At 36.7% G+C, this 20,738-nt stretch overlaps 1 protein-coding gene across 1 annotated transcript; it reads left to right on the top strand.

Annotated features, from left to right (window-relative positions):
• The first annotated feature begins 465 nt into the window (after positions 1-465).
• Positions 466-19,938, top strand: LOC113063319 (platelet-derived growth factor receptor alpha-like). The gene is made up of 29 exons (XM_026233627.1): positions 466-682; positions 2,991-3,075; positions 3,282-3,542; positions 3,635-3,889; positions 4,327-4,454; positions 5,781-5,943; positions 6,075-6,261; positions 6,884-6,999; positions 7,124-7,414; positions 7,559-7,825; positions 8,386-8,516; positions 8,612-8,780; positions 8,920-9,109; positions 9,226-9,341; positions 10,488-10,614; positions 10,817-11,013; positions 11,614-11,708; positions 12,891-13,023; positions 13,399-13,503; positions 13,861-13,971; positions 14,170-14,323; positions 14,890-15,050; positions 15,895-16,010; positions 16,932-17,054; positions 17,205-17,316; positions 17,414-17,513; positions 17,611-17,716; positions 19,103-19,341; positions 19,794-19,938. The coding sequence occupies exons 2-29, from the start codon at positions 3,018-3,020 to the stop codon at positions 19,936-19,938; spliced, it is 4,356 nt and encodes a 1,451-aa protein (XP_026089412.1). The 5' UTR covers positions 466-682; positions 2,991-3,017.
• The last annotated feature ends 800 nt before the right edge of the window (positions 19,939-20,738 follow it).

Consider the following 20,738-nt stretch of genomic DNA (forward strand, 5'->3'; position numbering starts at 1 on the left):
GGCAAGCAAACCACAAATTATAGTAATCTTAAATTAATATGCATAAAAGAAAGTGCAAATAGCTGCCGCAACAGCAACAAACACATCTGAAAAGCGAAATCAATTAAAAGCTGAACGTGAAAAATGCAGCGTGATGGCAATGTTAACGAGGAATTGAATAATTTTGAACACTTTTAATGGGTCACTTGCCTTCATTTTCCCCTCAAACAGATCCCTTTACTCCAAAAGGGCTTTTCTTGGACTTACAAAAAACATATGGTCCTGCTCTTCCCCGCTCAACCTCTTTTCGTGCACCTTCAGAACTGCAGAGCAAGGAGAAATCTGACTCCTCTACGGAGCTGTAGTATATATATATATATATAAAAAAAAAATACAGACTCTTATTTTGAAAATATTCTTGGGGCAGAGGGAGGAGGGGCCGTTTCCTGAGAGCTTTTTACATTGAGCCAGATGATTAGTTCTCTGGGAAGGATGGACTGTAACATTGAATCAATTACAGGTTGCTGTTGCAGAGGCGCATTTGTGTGAGTGGCCGTGGAGCAGGACGGAGGAGCGCAGCACAAGGGAGAGGGTTTACTGCTTTAACCGAGGACCCTTGGGCTGATTAGAGTTTTTTAAAGAGCTTTACCATTCATTTTGGCTGTTTTTTAATCAAAGGGAGCAACCAAAAGGGATTAAAAAGGTATTGTATGTTTAAATTAGTTTAATTCGTTTCTTTTGTATTTTCTTTCATGCAAAGTTTCCCTCAAATGAAGGGAATGTTTGAGCATAATTGCACTTATTCAGCATTAGATTAATTAAAGCTGTTCTTTTATTTCTTTTTTAACAATTACGTTTTTTTTTCTATTCGTTTTTTTTTTCAATTTCTGAGACGAGTAAAAAGAAAATTCACTTTAGCCATAGCCTATATCAACTCGCTAAATTGTTTTACTTTGAAATGACACGGGGATTTTATTATTTTTTCATCAACGCTCACAATGGATTAGTCAATCATTCGTTTTCATCTCAGAAAAAAAAGAGACAGATTTTTCAACTTTGATTCTGGACACGTTTGCATCGAGCAGGATTATAGACTCTTTCCCCACAAGGAATCTCATTATCGTCCGTGAAGTCAAAGCCTGGTTGTGCTGGATCTCAGTTGGAGCCGCAGGCGCGCAGCTGGGGGTGTCTAAACCCGTGGAGAGGCGCAGCACTGGCATCTAATGGCAAACACATTTCGAACTAGATTTGGATGCTTGTTTACCCATCAAAATTCAAACGGGATGCATATAACCATGCTGGAATACCTTTCGTTGGATTGGATTGCAGAATGGATATTTGTTTATTAGCGATGGAGGAGTTTAGAAAACTTCTTTGTCGCCTTCTGCGCTGAAGTCCGAGTCGATGATGAATCTGCATGAATGGGGAACTTCTCCCACATCTGGATTAACTTAATGCAATTTAGATACTATTTACCAAGGATCAAGAAGACCTGGTTACTTTGCCTTGACTAAAATAAGGCTTAAACTGGATGAAATTAAGGGATTGTTTTATATTTCTCTGCAGCGATTACATCTGTACTCGGTAACGTTACCTCAACAGACTATCTTTAGACCGCTTTCTTTTATTCCCATGGAAATCGCTTTTACGCGTGAAGTAACTGGGTTTTGGAGGGTACCCCTCGCTCAGCTGTTGCCCGAAAGTGTCAAGCGCAGCGGATCGGTTGTGTTTGGCAGCCAGTTGCGCATCTGTGTGTGGGCGCCTAGCGATGGGGGCGCGCGGAGAAAATTGCGGGCCGGGTTTTGCTCTCCAGTAACCGCTGGACAGATGAGCGGTACCAGAAGCGCACCCGTTAGCGGTTGCCATTCCGCAATTGATTCCCACGGCAATCCAGTGGATTCCCAAATTGCGGCACAGAAAGGGGTCGACTAATTACATTCTTACTCAACACCCCCCGGAATTCACCAAGGATAATTAGCTTGAGAGGGCTGAGAAGAGCAAACGGCGGTGCTTCTGTCGTCTCTGGGCTGTAAAACGAGTTTGTTTTTTGTTTTGTTTTTCCTTCACTTTGAAGTAGATCTTGCGGTACCACGTATCTTTCAAAATAACGGGACATAATTTCATCAATTATATACCTTGATTTAATTTATTTTATTATTATTAATGTTATTAGTATTTTTGTTGTTATTATTATAAATTATTTATTTTAAAATGACTTAATTAAATAATTGGTGTGTCTTCAGGATAACTGGGTTTTAACAGAGCCGACCACTTCAGATTGTGTGGCTTTGACTGTCTGCTGAAGCGCTGATGGAACCCAGACAGACAGAGATAAAACACGCGAGCGCGGAATGTCTGATTAGAAATTTGGCAAAACAAGCGCTTAAACCAGTGACGGGACAAAGACAATGCAGCAAATTGTGCTGCAGGACTGAAATCTGTTTACGCACTGTAGCTAATCTCAACGTTCAGAAAAAGTTTGAATACCAATTTAAATTCAGATGACTAAATTTAGTTTTAAAATAAAGTAATTTCAGCACATAGATATATTAAGTAGCCTACGATAATGATATATGTGTCCATGTGAGCTGTTAGTATATGTTAGACCTATATTTCTCTTTATACGTATACGTATGTTTTACGTCTAAGGTTATACGTAGGATTTAAAAAGTTACAGCTGTGCGAATGTAGTGAGAAAACACTATGTCTTCGGGAAAATGTGTACTGTGTCTCCACCTCGTGGTCAAACAAAACTGAACCGCGCTATCCAAGCTTTCCACCGACAAAGTTTAGCTACTGAGTGATTATTCAGTGGTCTCCCTAGGCTACATGAGTTATCACTGAACAGAGGTTCATCATTTATATTTGGATTAACCACAAGAGATCAATACACAACAACCAATAACTCACAAAGACATTGGCTGTGTTTTACATGTTTGGATTTTTTTCTTTATGGATTTCTTTTTCTGTCTATTGTATAAAATGGGATTTCATCTTTTCACCCCTTTCAGCTGAGCACAATCCACAATCCTTGGACCATGGGGTTCCTGGAGACACATCTCGTTTTTGGGATCATCTTACTTGGGGTATTGTCAGGTATGGATGTTAAAAGTCTAGGAAAACATCAATGTGAAAAAGAAAAAAAACATATATTGTTGTTTGTTCTTCATTTTTTATACATTTTTACTAGTATTTATTTTGAGTAATGTTTTAAATATACATATTTATTTCACTAATATATACCACTGCTATTTAAAGGCATAAGCTATAATTAATCAAATACATTAAATCTTTCCCTGCAGATGTTTCAAAACCTTGGCCTGCTATTAAATCAAATAAAAATGAATTTATCCTGACACCTCATTCTGAGTTCACCATCACTTGCTCCGGAGAGAGGAGAGTAATATGGCTCGACCCGTTACCGTCCAACAGTGAAGTGCAGTCTGGAATTAATCACAGTACTTTGGTGATCACTGACACTGTGGCCTCAAACACAGGATACTACACCTGTGTGTATGAGGATCAACCTGAAAAAGACTCTGAGATCTATATTTTTGTTCTAGGTACATTATTGTTCAGAACAACTAAATATATATCTAAAATAATTAGTACGCTTTGCATTTGTAAAAATGGACTCCCATCACTTTTTCCTCAGATCCTGAGGTTCCATTCGTGTCTGATCCTACTATTGAGACGGATGAGACTGTGGGCACAATTATCCCCTGCCGTGTTACAAACCCACATTCTCAAGTGATTCTCAGAAACATGCTGAGTGGGGATGAGGTTCCTGTGCTCTATAACCCCAAAATCGGCTTTTACGGTGTATTATCACCGGGTCACTATGTTTGCGAGATGACCGTGAATGGCAAAGCAGTGCACAGCATCGTTTATAATGTGACAGATGATAATGGTAAGTAATGCACCCTAAATAATTCAACATTTAGAGGTTTTTTTTCTTTATTTATTTTTTGACAAAAAAAAAGTGAAACGTTAGGTCATAGCTTTGACATTACATGAGTACCATGGGAGATGTCAAATTCTTGTTATCGAAGAGTAATGACATTTTGAGCTGGGGTGGGCTGCAGGTGTGAGATGCTGATGTATACTTGACTTCATTTTGAATCATCATACACTTCAAGTTACTCATGAGAAGAGCATTTATTGAGATTGATGTAAATTAAGGAAGAGAAAAAGAGTGATTGGGTGTTTCTGAATTTGAGTAAGAGCTAACTGGCCCTTGATTTCACATATGTTTTTATTAATATTTAAAGGACTGGTAAATAAAATGAATTTATTGTAGCATTGTACATGTTTTGAATGATTTGTATTGTACTGAACATTATAAAGAGAATAGCTTCAGCATACAGCTGAGAGCCAGTATGGAGGACGTGAAAGAGGGGGATGCTGTCAATCTTACCTGCGAGACCCCTCCTGGGGAGACTTTCTACCAGCAGTGGCTGCATCCCCAAAAACAGGCAAGACCCTCATCTCTTTCTGTTTCTCTCTTTCCCTCTCTGTTTTGTACTTAACTAACATGAAAACTTAAGACTTCTGGTGTGATGCAGAAGCATATTCTGGGGCACTATTCTCTCATTCTTTATTTAATGGTTGAAGGGAAATGCAAAAATGTACAAAAGTCAAGGTAGTAACCTCAAAAGTGACACAAAAAAATTTACTATGTACTTTGACCTATGACCCGCATGTCCTGTGAGTGTTCAAGACTGATGTGTGTTTCTCACCTCTGTGAGCCCCGTGGTTTTGTGCATACACAAGTGTGTGTGATTCACAATATCATAGAGGTCTGTGTGTATTAATAAGTTTAATGAAGGGTTCTTCAAAAATAAAGATGCCTGTCAGATAGTTTTAGTTAATAGTTTTGCGTGTTTGATGATTGATGTAAATTCCAAATCAAAAGATGTTTGTTAGTTGTTTGAAATTGTTGTGTTTATTTGATCATAACTGTAAGTTCCAAATCAAAAGATACTAGTAGTTACTACTAGTATAATAGTTTGAAAGTTAGTTAAGTAGTTAGTTGATATAATGGTAGTATTAGTTATGTGGACAACTAGGCAGATAGTTAGCTGATATAGTTGTTGTATGGTTGATGAACAATGTGAGCTTCAAATCAAAAGATGTTAGTAAGTCAGTTGTTTTGTTTTGAACTTTTTAATATGAATTCCAAATAAAAATATGCTAGTTAGTTAGTTTTGTTAGTTGTTTGGTTATTTTTAGTTGAAAATTTCTGTGTGTATTTTATTTAATATTTAATTTTTTTGATTGTGGGAATAAAACGTGCTAGTTAATTAGTTAGTTATAGTTAGTGTGTTTGTTTGCTGGAATGATTTACTTATATTTCAGTAAATTTGAATGGATCATGTAGCTCACCATCAAGTTAAATCAGTCTGTAAGAAGCATTATCTTTAAAAATAAGAGTCCTTGGTTTTTAAAAGCAGCGTGGATATGTGTAGATACGCTCCAAGTCCTTGTCTGGACCGGAGCCGTTCTGCTGGGGTTATTTGTGATGAGTACAACCCTTTAAAAGACTCGTGTACAGCTGATTTATATCCAGCAGACTGCACTGAAATATGGACATAGACATGTGTTATAGACACTAAAGTACATATTTGCAAAGAAAAGAGGAGTTGATTAAATAGAATGTAAAATAGTTAAGACAAGTAAGAAAAAGAACAATTGCATTTGATTGCTGTCATGCTGTCATCATTCCACATGTGTATCCATAATAAACAAAATGTGTGTAATACTGCTCTGTATGTTTCTCTCCTCATTATTATGCTATCCAGGCCAGAGGGGCTGTTCCAATGAATTTAACTTTCCCAGACAAGGTTCAGTACATCCTCATCATCCCAGAAGCCTCTGCTGCAGACACTGGACGATATGAGTGTGTTGTAACCGACCAATTAACTGGACAAACCGAGTCTCTCAGCCTGGGAATCACAGTCTACGGTGTGTACTTCTCTTTCTCACTTGGACTCACCTCTGCTTTTACCATTAAAACCAGTCAATGGAGATGGGCTGAACAGATGTGCATTAGACAATCAATCAGTGTTCTTTCTTTTTTTTCTTCTGGCCTTTAGAGAGATCTTTTGTAGAAGTAATATCTAATGGAATTGGGCCAGTGGAGGTTGTATCGCTTCTGGAGGAAAAAGAGTTCACTATTTACATTGACGCTGACCCTGAGCCAAAGGTCAGTTGGTTTAAAGATGGCCTTCAGCTGGACGACAGCTACATCTCCACCAAGACCACTCATCTGACAGGCCTCAGGTAGAACTGAACTAAATTATTCATTAAAAAAAGACATAGAAACTTCATATTTTCGCTCACTTTTCTTTCTGTTAAAAATAGTTGTTTAGTCTCATAATCTTAATAATTTAATTTAATCAAATTAAGTATATTAAATAAATAAGCTTTTTTTATATTTAACATTAACATAAATAGATAAATACTGTAAAATATATGTATTTTTACTTAAAAAAAAAAAATTAACAACAAATGAATAATTATATAAAAACAAACTTATTTGAAAATTAACATTAACCTAAGTTCAAAGATATTTATTTAGGTTTTTATTCATTTTTAAATATTCATTCAACTTATAAAAAAAAAAAAAAAAAAAATATATATATATATATATATATATATATATATATATATATATATATATATATTATATTTATTATATGTGGAACTTAACATTGACCCATAAATGCTGTAAAAAAATATTGTTGTATTGTGGTCATAAAGTAGAGCTATCTTGAACTAAGTATTGTTAGATAATGCTAGCTAATGCATTAACTGATTTGTAACAAACTCAACTATTATAAGTGTCACCAGTTTCATAGTACCACTAAAATGATTATAATCACTATGACTTTTTCTTACAAAGGTATGAGAATATTCTGCTTCTCCGCCACCCCATAGAGGAGGACAGTGGTGTCTATGAGATTGTTGCATCCACTGGTTCCAGAACTTCAAGCTTTTCATTCAAACTGCTTGTTAAAGGTATAATTACATCAAACAGCAAAACAATTTATGAAGTGTCCAGTATATACAATTTATAAAGCTTCTGTATACACAGTATGAGTTGTGGATGAGAGATTTAAATACTTGTTCATGTCGTGATCAGCCATGTACCCAGAGTTGCCACAGTCGGTGCTGGCTCCAGTGATGTGGCCCCAGAGGGACAGCATGGAGGTGTCTCTCCACTCCACTTTCAGACTCACATGTCGAGGTGAGGCCGAGCTCTCCTGGCACAGCCCCTTTTATCTCCACGATCAGTTCAACACTGCAAAGAAAGGACTCTTCATCTCCACTGTGACTGTTGGGAATGCGACGGCCGCTCATACAGGAGAGTACATCTGCTACTATGGCTCCAGCAACAACACTGAGGAGACTTCCATCTACATTTATGTGCCAGGTACAGAAGGAACTCCTTTGTCTTTTTGCACACGCCGGATTGACACAGTAACATTGTTTTAAAGAATAGTATACTATATAGTTAGTATAAAGCCCTTTGTACATAGCAAAGTAATATTGAATTTCTTTCCGACAAAACATGCAGATCCAGAAACCCCATTTGTGCCATCTATGGCCCCTTTTGAAAACCATGTGCTGACGAGTCATGATGAAATGGAGATTCCCTGCCGTGTGACCGACCCAAGCGCCAGCGTCTCTCTGATTCACATTGAGACCAATCAGGTTCTGTCCAGTGTCTATGACAGCAAGAGAGGATTCATTGGTCTCTTTGGTGCTGGGACGTATGTCTGCAGAGCCCTCATTAATGGACAGGAACATGACAGCTTACAGTACATCGTACACGGCTGGACAGGTGAGAATGAGTTTGATTGTGTGAATGGCAGGTGATATTGTTTAATGCAGAAATCATTGGGTTAATCACTTCTTTTGTTTTGTTTTACAATTAAATAAACATAAGCTTGATCTAAATATGCTTAAAACAAGATTGGTTTAGCTAAATTTTATGAAAAAAAAACATTTTATTTTTCTATTTTTAAGAAAAAAAACAACATCAAAATAATTTGCTATTGAGAAAGAAAATTAAACTTAATTCAAGAAATATATAAATTTGTACAAATTTAAATTTATCTTTTGTAATTATCATGTTTAATATATAAGAACAATTCTAAATGTGTGTGTTATACAGTATGTGTGTTATATATATATATATATATATATATATATATATATATATATATATATATATATAATATAATATATATAAATATAAAGGCTGAAAAAATGTATCTACCTGTTCTTTATTTAAGCTTAAAACCAACTTTTTTTATTGTTATGTAATAATATGACTATTATTTCTTCCCCTGCTATGCACAACCGACCAACTTAACCAACCTTCATTAAACTGTCTCTCAGGAGGGTCTGATTTGCGAGTCGAGTTGCGAGCAGAGAAGAAAGCTCTGCTGGTGGGTGAGACCATCACTGTTGACTGTGTGGCCAGAGGCAGTGAGATGCTGGAGGACCACTGGAAATACCCTGGGAAACTGGTGAGAGGGAAACAAATTGTGTGTAAATACAGTCATGTTAAACTAATTATATATTTTATATTGATTGATATTCTCCCTCTGTCGTTCTCTCTAAGGCGGATCGAGGAGTAAAGACCGTAAAGGAGAATAAGAGAGATCTTGAGATCCATTATACTCTGACAGTGACTAATGCCTCACCGAAAGACAGCGGTGTCTACGCCTGCTCCATTACTGATATTATGAGCAATGAGAGCCAAACCAAACAGCTCACCATTACAGTCTATGGTACAGAGATCACATACACTCGCACAGACACACAATATAAAATGATTTTTTTTAAAGCGTATGTCAAATTCAAACATGATTAACAATTGACAGTAATTCATCTGCAGTCCTAACCTGCCTTTATGGCTTTCATGTGCAGATCGTGAGTTTGTGCACATCAATCCAGAAACTGGTCCAGTGGAGATTGCTATGCTGGACGAGGTGCGAGAGTTCAAAGTGGACATACAGTCTTTCCCCACCCCTAAAGTCATATGGTTAAAGGACGGCTTGGTCCTGGGAAATGTTGCGGCAGAGATCACCACCAACCTCCTAAAAATCGATGAGATAAGGTGACTAAAACAGCTCTATTTTAACATATTCACCATTTTTCAAATATCACGTTGCATTTTTTTGTGTTTAAAAAAATGTAAACACCCCTTTTAAATGTGTTGCATTTTTTGTTCAGTTACGAGGGTGTGTTGACCCTGATCAGGGCTAAAGCAGAGGACAGTGGGAACTATACCATCAGGGTAGAAACAGGCAGCCAGACTACCAGCAACAGTTTCTACCTTCAGGTTAAAGGTGGGACCTTTTCTTTTTTTCTGTACCTGCAGGTTGTTTTTGTCAAACATTTGTTTACCTACATTTGCATGTGTTTGCTTTTGCCTCTGCTTCATGTTTGTTTATCTCATCGCACCTCTATATCTTTCTTAACCAGACTTTACATACATTTGTTTAAGTTTTTCTTGTTGTCAACTGGAGGACCTTTGTCCAGCAATGTGTAACTACATGTACTTACAGTATAAGCGCTGGTTTTCTGTCCTAACCAGAAGTGTAGAAAATACAGAAAATAATTACACTAAGTTAAGGCATACTGTTTCAAAATGGTACTTAAGTTTTTACATTTAATAGTACTTAACTATGAAAAAATAGATTTGACTTATATTATCAAAACTTGTTTGCAGGAAACAACCTTTTAAATTACAATTAAAGGCTCAAAAGTAAAGGCTATAGGATATATTAGATATGAAATTAAATGTTCTGTCATAAAACCTATTCATAAAGTATCAAACAAATCAATAATGTTTTGCATCATTAAAAAAAAAGTGTGCATATGAAGTCAGTTTTTGAAGTCAATTTGTGGTATATATATATATATATATATATATATATATATATATATATATATATATATATATATATATATATATATATATAAATATATATATATATATATATATATATATATATATATATACATATATATATATATACATATATATATATATATATATATATATATATATATAGTAAAGAAAACATTCATGAAAAATATACCAAATGTATTTATAATATTTTGGAAATATCTTTCTGATACATATAAAATAAACTACTGTTCAAAACGTTTGGGGTCAGTTAAATGTTTTTTTGTTTATTTTTTTTAGATGAAAAAATTGCATTAAGGCTGCATTTGATACTTTGATCAAAATACAGTGAGCCACTGTGAAATATTATTCAAATGTAAAATTACTATTTTATAATCAAATTTATTTTAAAACGCCAGAAGTGTTTCTTATGATGATCTATGTATAACGTTGAAACATTATAAATGTCTTTACTGTCACTTTAGATCAGTGTAATGCATCCTTGAATACAAAAGAAAAAAAAAATGGTAGGGGCCAGTGAAAAAGTTTGGCAAGATAGTAAAAGTCTGTTCTCTTTTTACAGTTCCCCCTGTGATTGTGGACCTGATGGATATCCACCATGGCTCTGCTGCAGGTCAGGAAGTGGTGTGTGCTGCTAGCGGCTCCCCCACCCCTGACGTGGACTGGTATATCTGCAAAAACATTAAACAGTAAGCAGTCTTCTTTCTTGATTTACTCTGCTACCCTACAGGTATTGTTTCTATATTACTGTCATTCCTTATTAAATCCTCATTTCCCACTCTTTCCTTCTATAAAAGAAGTACAAAGCAGATGACACGGTCTCATCCCTATGATTAAGGTCAAGTCACCTCAATGACATCATGCTGAGCTCGTTTTTCTTTCTTCTACCAGCTGTGCCAACGATTCCTCCCAGTGGATGCTACTTCCGATCAACTCTACGGACATCACTGTGGAACTGCAAATGGATGAGGACAACAACATTGAGAGTCATGTCATTTTCCACCATCTGGAGAGCACAATTGCGGTGCGCTGTCTGGCCAGGAATGACATGGGGGCTGTTTCACGAGAGGTTAAACTTGTGTCAAATGGTAAGAGGCCTGTTTTTGTCTCTTCACTGTTTGTTATGGGTAGACGATCTAAACAAAGTTACATGCAGATTTGAAACTAATTTGAATCACAGGTGTACAGTTTTTTTAGAGATGCATTGCCAGCAGCGGATCTGCACTGAGGTTAGGTTTTGTTTGTTGAGGTTTCAATCACTGTAAGGAAACATCTCTGTATTTATGTGTGATTATCTGTTATTCTTTAAATTGAACAAATGCTATTTTAGTACATCTGTTAGCCTCATTTTATAAGCCATGCCTGTCTTGTCAGGCTCCCCCTGTCTTTTTCCTGAGACAGATTCCTCAGGTGGACCGTCCGCGGTCTTTAGAAACAAATCCATATGTGTTTACACTAGCTTCTGTTGGCAGGATTTTTGCTTCACTATGTTACAGTTTAAATAAATTGCTCACACTGGGCACCTTGATTAATACAGCATAGATACAGTTCAAAATATTGATACTATTATGATGACATTATTAGGTATGAAAGTTAAGATGTTGCGCATTAAGACAAGTTTGGTTTTGGCAATTTTTGGAGTTTAGTTTTGCATCATATCCTTCCATATCTCCTCCTCATTGCTTCAGGTCCACACTCGGAGCTCACTGTGGCTGCCGCTGTTCTGGTGCTGCTGGTCATTGTCATCATCTCACTCATTGTGCTGCTCATTATCTGGAAACAGGTACTCACTCATTCATTCCCTCATTCACTCATATACATTGACTCAGTTACTCTCAGTCACTCAATCATTTATGTTGAGTCATTCATTCATTCACTCATTTATTTAGCAATTTACTCATTCTCTCACTCACTTACTCATTTATTCACACTAAATCATTGACTCAATCATTCATTCACTCAGTCATTCCCATGTACTCATTCACTCACTCTATCAACCATTTGCTCATTTAGCCATTTACTCACTAACCTGCTCACCCAATTAAACGCTTGTTAATTTACCCATACTTATCAAAAGTTTGGGGTCAGTACGATTTCTTTCAAAGAACTGAATACTTTTATTCAGCAAGGACTCATTAAATTGATCCAAAGTGACAGTGAAGACATTTATACTGTGACAACATTTCTATTCCAAATAAATGGTATTTTCCGCAAAGAATTCTGAATTTAAAAAAAAGAAAGAAAAGCAAAAAAAAAAAACAACAACAACTATGAAGCAGCACAACTGTTTTCAACTTTGATGATAATAAGAAGTGTTTCTTGAGCACCAAATGGATTCTGAAGGATCATGTGACACTGAAGACCGGAACAATGGCTGCTGAAGGCTGCTTGCCATCATAGAAATAAAATACATTTTGAAATATATTAAAAAAGAAATGTTTATTTTAGATTGCAATATTTCACAATATTACTGTTTTTACAGTATTTTTGATCAAATAAATACAGCCTTGGTGAGCATTAGAAACTAATTTTAAAAACTTTACAAGTCTTACCAAACTTATGAATAATGTCAGATTTACACATTAACTTATTCACCCTTTCACTCATTCATTCACTCATTTACTTACCAATTTATTCACTCACTCATTCACTCACCTACTCTCTTACCTATTGAAGTATTCATTCACTCACACACACATTTACAAATCCCCAAATTCACTCTCTCGCATTCAGTCTTTTTGACAATCATACACATTTGAGGCATGAATAGACATAATGCCCCATCACATTCATGTTAGCTCCTGTGAGGGCTAAAGTGGGATTATTTGAACACCTGTCACCTGCTTGTGTGTGCGTGACGCTTCTCCCCTCTCAAAGTGTGGATCAGCCTGACCGTCCTCCAGTATCTGAAAGCTCTGTTACTGACCACATGAGAATTACTCTCTCCTTGTGCATGTCTTTACAGAAACCACGTTATGAGATCAGATGGCGTGTGATCGAATCGGTCAGTCCGGACGGACATGAGTACATCTATGTCGATCCCATGCAGCTTCCATATGACTCCCGCTGGGAGTTCCCTCGGGATTCACTTGTACTGGGTGAGTCACTGTTGTAGTGAATCAGACCATGATACTGTCCTGTGGATTCGGTGTGGTTCAACCATCTTTAAGTGACACTTTGCTGTGGTCATGTACTTGATAGGATTTTGGTCATCCTAATAAGAGATAATCATAATCTACTAAGCAGATCCTATTTAGGAGCTTTGAATGGTGACTGTACAGACTGATTGAAGTTTTTGACTCAAACATCAAAAATGTTATTTTTTCTAATAGAAAAACACTGGGGTGATACTGAAAGTTACAGAAAGCAATATGAGTTTGCATGTTTTTTTTAGATTAGATCATGTTTCAGTGGCATCCTCTGGCTATGCAAATGAGTTCAAGTTTGTGTCTATGTTTGTGTGTGTGTTGCAGGTCGTGTCCTGGGCTCAGGAGCATTTGGGAAAGTGGTGGAAGGCACTGCGTACAGACTCAGTCGTTCTCAACCTGTGATGAAAGTGGCTGTGAAAATGCTTAAACGTGAGCTAACTGAAGTCTAACTAGTAGTTGCATATACAAAATGCATACAATTTGTTTACTAACAAGATAATAATCACAGAAACATCTCATCAATAAATGTTTATGATGATTAAGGACATTAAAACACATATTTGTTGAATGGTTTATGTGTTAGAATACGTCCATGGAACCTGTACATTTTCTTTAAATGATTCAAATGTTTTTCATACTAAGAACTGGTTCAAGAACTGTTCAGTGAAAGGTTTTTTGAGGAACCCAAAATCTCTGTGAAAAGGAACCCTATTGTTGCAAAAATCCCCTTTTGGAAGCTTTATTTTGAAGAGTGTATTTAACTGGTTAATATAATCGCTTCCTCAGCAACAGCACGCTCCAGTGAGAAGCAGGCTCTGATGTCAGAGCTGAAAATTATGACCCACCTGGGCCCTCACCTAAACATCGTCAACCTTCTGGGAGCGTGCACCAAATCAGGTGAACATGCACAAACACACAGATTACAAACACTAACACTTGGTCTCTAGGGTGGTGTCTTCTTGGTGCATGGGTGTTTGTAGTATAGCATTTTAACAGGCAGAGTTAAGTGTAATGTAGAACTTTAAACTTCTGTTTTTATCCTTTTTATCAGTTTTTATTAACACTGTTCTCGCTCTTTCTCTTTCTGTCTCTCAGGACCAATCTACATTATCACAGAGTATTGCTTCTATGGAGACCTGGTGAATTACCTGCATAAGAACAGAGATGGGTTTCTCAGCCGCCACACAGAAAAGGGCAAGAAAGGTCTAGACATCTTTGGCATCAACCCAGCCGATGAGAACAGCAGAAGGTCAGCCAACACCCACACAAAAGATCTGAATTCATTCAAATGGGTGAATAATTAAAATTATTTGTAAAAATGCAATTTCAGGTCAAAACACGATGCTATGGAATTTTGATCTTGCTCTTTAATCTGATTGAAGACAGGTATTGTGAGGATTTCAGTCTAATTAGCTATGAGAAGTCCTTTATAAGAGGAGAGAAACAATAAACAAGAATCAATTAATTAGAACTATTATTAATAGCTTTTGTTTTAGTTAACAATAACAACACTGCTCTGAGGGGGATATATGCCGTGCTGCCTTAGAATTTGCCCCAAATTATGTATCTTAGGAAGCAGCATAGTAAAGTTGTTATAAAACAAAGTGAAAGTAATAGTTTTAACACTTTTAAGAAAATACTTAGGAGGTTGCTGACCATGTGTTGTAAGCCACAGTGAGAAGACCAGTGATCTACACATCAGATATTTCTGATGACCTACTATAAAATGATCTAATCCTTCATTAGAATTTCATTTAGCTGGAGTAACCTTACACAGCATGATGTTCTCCCCTGACTTTTTATGTGTGTGTGCAGCTACGTCATCCTGTCTTTTGAGGGGAAAGGTGATTATATGGACATGAAGCAAGCAGACACCATGCAATACGTCCCCATGCTGGAAATGAGTGAGACCTCAAAATACTCCCCCCTCCAGAGATCAGACTACGACCATCCGCCATCTCAGAGTCAAATCAACGGTGAGAGAACTCGCGTAAATATACAATTACCCAAAAATGAAAATTCAGTCATCATTTATTCATCATCATGTCATTGCAAACCAGCACGGCTTTCATTGTTCTGTGGAACACAAAAGCTGATATTTCGAAAGAATGTGCAGTGAAGCACTGCAGCTTTCAAGCTTTTAAATGAATGCAAATGTACCATAAAAGTATAATTAAGACTTGTGTGCCTTAAGACTTCTGAAACCATCCGACAGCTTTGCACGAGGGACAGACTGTACAGGAATAGTCCGATCAAGTGATTCACTGAAAAGGTCTGATTCTAAAGAAATCATTCATTCTCAAATCATGAAATTTTGTCAAGCAGAGCTGAAGCATTTTGTCAAGGTTTGACATTCGAAACCTCCAGTTTATTGTTATTGCACTGAAAAGAGCATGAAAAACAAAAATATCCTCATGGCTAATGGAAAAAGAAAGCCAAATGGGTTTGGAATGAAATGAAGGTGAAGAAATTATGACAGAATTTGTTATTTTTGGGTGAACTATATATTTTTTCCCTTCGGCTTTGCTGGCTTTTCGGTCTGTCCCTCACTTACTGCACATACTCAGGTTGGTTTGGCATGCTGTGGTCTGGTTTGGCTTGGCTGGTGGGTAAAGGACACACACCGATGTTTAGCTAGTGATAGCAGAGGTCCACCCATGTCACTCTAGTCTATGCACCCTACAATTACAGAGGGTAATTGTAGCACAGACGTCTTAATGCATACATCTGCCTGCCATTCCTCAAACTTTACACACACACACTCAAAAGGTCATTTTCAGCATGCAGTGCTGATTCAGGATGTATCTGTGTAAACAACAGAGAGTGAAGTTGAGAACCTTCTCTCAGATGACACCAATGAAGGCCTGACAACAGTGGACCTCCTCAGTTTCACCTATCAAGTAGCTCGAGGGATGGAGTTCTTGGCCTCTAAGAATGTAAGTTAAATCCTGTTTGTATGGGATAACTGCCTCAGTCACTTTTGTCTATAACATTTGCTCCAAAACACTTTTGATCTCATTTGAAAGTTTTAGTGGAGGAGTTGATCTGATAGCAGGTTACTATATTTGAGAAAATGTTTGACTGTATGTGCTATGGCTGTATGGTTAACATTCATAGGATTGATGGTTTGCAGAACTTCCTTGGTTAAATAAGGCTCTCACCTCAGTTGTGGTATTAAGAGAGGAAGACACTGCTGGTTATTCACTCCCCCCACTGACAATGGATTATGGAATATTTCAGCTTTTGAATGGGGCTATAAGATTACATGAAAAAAAAAAAAAAAAACTTGATAAGACTGGGTTAGACTATATGGGGTGGAGAGAAATAGAAAAGATAAATACCGTATTTTTCGGACTATAAGTCGCACCTGAGTATAAGTTGCATCAGTCCAAAAATATGTCATGATGAGGAAAAAAACATATGTAAAACGCACAAGACTATAAGTCGCACTCATTTAGAACCAAGGACCAAGAGAAAACATTACTGTCTCCAGCCACGAGAGGGCGCTCTATGCTGCTCACTGTAGGCTACAGGAGCTCTGAGCATCATTTCTGGCAGTATAGAGCGCCCTCTCGTGGATGTAGACGGTAATGTTTTTCTCTTGGTTCATTTGTCTAGGTTCATGTCAAATTAATTTTGATAAATAAGTCGCACCTCACTATAAGTCGCAGGACCATCCAAACTATGAAAAAAAGTGTGACTTATAGTCCGGAAAATGCAGTAAATACGTTCATATAGCTAGAGATATCTCAAATAAATAATCTTTCTATATAATACGTCCCACTAAATAAGGAATAGACTGTCTCTGTAACACACGCTCACTCGTTTAGTTCTCTCTGTCACTTTTTTTCTCACAGTGTGTACACAGAGACTTGGCTGCACGTAATGTCCTGCTGTCTCAAGGCAAGATTGTGAAGATCTGTGACTTTGGACTGGCCAGAGACATCATGCACGATAACAACTACGTCTCCAAAGGAAGTGTGAGTTGTTGTCTTAGTCTTAATGTGCTGTTCTTGATTGTTCATCTTAGATTATGGAATTTTTCAGTGTTTTTACATGACCTTCTTTGGAAAAAAGAACTGGAACAATCGTCTTTTAATACTTGTAGTCTTTTTCTTTCACACACATAGACTTTCCTTCCAGTAAAATGGATGGCCCCAGAGAGTATTTTTGATAACTTGTACACTACACTCAGTGACGTCTGGTCTTATGGGATCTTAATATGGGAGATCTTCTCACTTGGTATGATTTTTTATAGCATTTATTTCTAAACTTTACAAATGTGTTTTATTTATTCCATATTTAGTTTTTTAATCCCATATGCAATGTGTCTCTGTAGGAGGGACTCCTTATCCAGGTATGGTTGTGGATTCCAGCTTCTACAACAAGATCAAGAGTGGATACCGAATGGCAAAACCCGAGCATGCTTCCAGCGATGTGTACGTTCCAGTATAAAGTTTGCGTGACTGTTTTGCTGTGCTAGGCTTCAGTTGGAGCAGGTGTCTAAACAATGTGTTGTTGTTTGTCTATGTGCAGCTATGAGCTTATGATGAAGTGTTGGAACAGTGAACCAGAGAAGAGACCATCTTTCCACAACCTGAGTGATATGGTGGCCTCTCTGCTGCCCTCGGGATATAAGAGAGTAAGCATGCAACATAAACACAAGTTCAAGTTTCTCTGTTTTTTTCTCTCTCTCTCTCTCTGTTTATCACTCTCAAATGCAGGTTTCTTTAGGATAAAATTATTTTTCAGGAGAAAAGTATTAAAACTATTTAAATAAATAAAATGTTTGTGCTATAATTATAATATAAGTAAATAAATTATAATTATAAATTAATTTAAAAGTTTTTTATATATTTTTATTTTATATACAAATGTTATCTTAAAAAAAAAACAATGGTTTAAAAAAAGAAAAAAAAACTATAAATGTTGACTACATTTTTGGACAAAAAATCTTATGTAGTAATTCATTTCTTGCAGGATATACAGGATCTGTCTGATATTTAAAAAATAAACAAATAAATAAAAAAATTTAAAACATAGCTTTATTATGTGAAATATAGGGGCCAATACATTTTAAATATAAAACTATACTAAAATCTAATTTAAACTTAGAGTAGTCATTTTCAGAAATGAACAAAATGAAATAAATGCTACTTATACTCAATTAAAACTATTTGAAACTAAACTGAAACTGAAAACTATAATAATAAAATTTAAAATAAAATATCCCGCCATGCCCCAATAAATGGCCCAGATTAAAGTATGGTGGAAATGGTTTCCCACTTCCTGTAGTTTTAATGCAGTGTGACAATCTGGGCTCTGAGGCCTCGGCTACGTGCATGTCATCATTGCCAACACTGCCAGACCGCTAACAGAGATTAGCACAGCAGTACTCCAGCTGGCTAACCCCCCAACAAAGCAAAACCCAGCAGTGCTAATGACCAGAAGCATACAGTTAGCATCCGCCAGCTAGCCATAATTGCGCTATTAAACAGACACCACATATACTACTTCAAAACTCTGCTTCCCAGAGTCACATGGCCCAGGGAATAACTAGCTCCTGTTATAGCACCTTGGGCAGGGCTGTGGTGGGAATTCTTAAATGGGCCAGTAAGACCTCAAGTAACCACAGAACGTTTGCAGAAATGGGGCAGAACTTTGGCATTGATTAGTGTTCACTGTGTTGTTGTGCTATTTACAACTACCAGAAATTATTAAATTTCTCCCCCATTTCATTCAGTATAATGTATTATAACGGTGAATTGCATGCTTAATTTGTGATTATCATTTACAACTAAAATCTGTGTTACCTAAAGCCTATTCAAAATCTATTTTTGGTTTGTTATTTTGTGAGTGCACGTGCTGTAATACTCAGTTTAACTTTTAAATATATATATATATATATTTAATATATATAAATAAATTTATTAAATATCAAATTACTAATTTAAATGATCTAGTGCATACTTTAATATTATTTATTTGTAACTTTTTATATTGTATTTATATTTCTCTTGGTGTGCAGTGCTACGAGCGTGTGAATCATGACTTCCTGAAGAGCGATCACCCGGCTGTGACTCGGGTGCAGTGCACTGACAATGATGAGGCGTACATGGGTGTGCTCTACAAGAACCAGGGCAAATTAAAGAACCGCGAGAGCGGCTTTGATGAACAGAGACTCAGCTCTGACAGCGGTTACATCATTCCGCTGCCGGACCTCGACCCACTGTCAAATGAAGAGTACAGCAAAAGGAACCGCCACAGGTAGCCCACCAGTTTACATCACATTCTCCTTCTAATATAGGAAGACAATTCATAAGGATTTTGGACATATACACTATCCATAAAAGTCTAGAGTCAATACGTTTTTTTCCTTTAGGAAATAATTGCTTTTATTCAGCTAGGTGACAGCTAGGTGCTTTGCACAAAAAAAAAAAAAAAAATTAAGTTCCCAACATTGGGAATAATAAGAAAATATTAGGATCATGTGATACTGAAGACTGCTAAAACTTTAGCTTTACCATCACATGAATACATTGCATTTGAAAATGTATTCTCAAACAAAATGTATATAGAAAAAAATATATATATATATTTATATATTAGTGTCTGCTCTTTTTGTTAAAATTTGCATTTTTATCATTCATTTGCATTTTCAACAAAGTCTTGCCCATGAGTCTTTCAATTGTTGAATTGTCTTCTCTTTTTCTCTGTAGGTCTCAGACGTCGGAGGAAAGCGCAATAGAGACAGGTTCTAGCAGCTCCATGACGAAGCGTGAGGGAGAGACCCTGGAGGACATCACCTTGCTGGATGAGATGTACTTGGACTCAGGAGAATTGGTGGAGTATAGTTTCCTGTGAGCGAAAGATGCAAAGATCGAGAGAGAGAGAAAGACAAACATTCCTCTGATCCATTCCAAGTTCATAGATCTCTCTCTCTCTCTCTCTCTCTCTCTCTCTCTCTCTCTCTCTCTCTCTCTCTCTCTCTCTCTCGCATCCTTTTGCCATATTTTCCTCACTTCACTTTCCTGGAGCCTTCAGAAAAAAACAAAAACAAAAAAACATTGATGCATGAATGTCATTGATATTTTTTGGATTAGACGTCGCCCTCTACCGGTCTGGAGGAATGAGCAGTGCACCAAAGGACTCCATGAGAGCTCTTAATGAGCCTCGGTGAGTGTTTAAGTGACTCTAATGGAGCTAAGACCAATGAGGAGGCGAAGTGGAGAACATATCTGTTTTGTATATCATTTCTGTATGTTTGTATTGTGTTTGTGTATTGTTTGAGTTGACTGTATGAACTTTATTTTTGACGGGGCATTCCAAACAGCAATATAAGCATGCCATTTATAATCATATCAATGGCTTGAGTGGTTTCACAACTGCTACATTTCAAATGAATCCATCTGAGCTACAAAAAACCACTACAGACATTTTAAAACCAGCACAATTGAGTCAAAATGGCCTCTATTTTGGATCAGGCCTTCTTTTCCCCCTCACTCCAACAATTTTACAGGATCTAGTCCACCAACTAAACAGCACATATAGGTTTAATGTAACTGTTCATATATCGTCAATGTCTCCTGTGTGGCAGGTTGAATTTTATTTTTGTACTGGATAGTTTTTGAATTGATAGTATGGATATATTATTTGTGAATACT

Source organism: Carassius auratus, chromosome 45 (assembly GCF_003368295.1).
Source record: "Carassius auratus strain Wakin chromosome 45, ASM336829v1, whole genome shotgun sequence".
Lineage (NCBI taxonomy): Eukaryota > Metazoa > Chordata > Actinopteri > Cypriniformes > Cyprinidae > Carassius > Carassius auratus.

What these genes read in the sequence shown, in the direction of transcription:
- LOC113063319 (XM_026233627.1), top strand. Translation starts at nt 3,018, where the DNA reads ATGGGGTTCCTGGAGACACATCTCGTTTTTGGGATCATCTTACTTGGG. An exon ending in CCTGGGAATCACAGTCTACG is followed by an intron (nt 5,944 to 6,074) that starts GTGTGTACTTCT and finishes TCTGGCCTTTAG; the next exon opens with AGAGATCTTTTGTAGAAGTA. An exon ending in ACTACGTCTCCAAAGGAAGT is followed by an intron (nt 17,055 to 17,204) that starts GTGAGTTGTTGT and finishes TCACACACATAG; the next exon opens with ACTTTCCTTCCAGTAAAATG.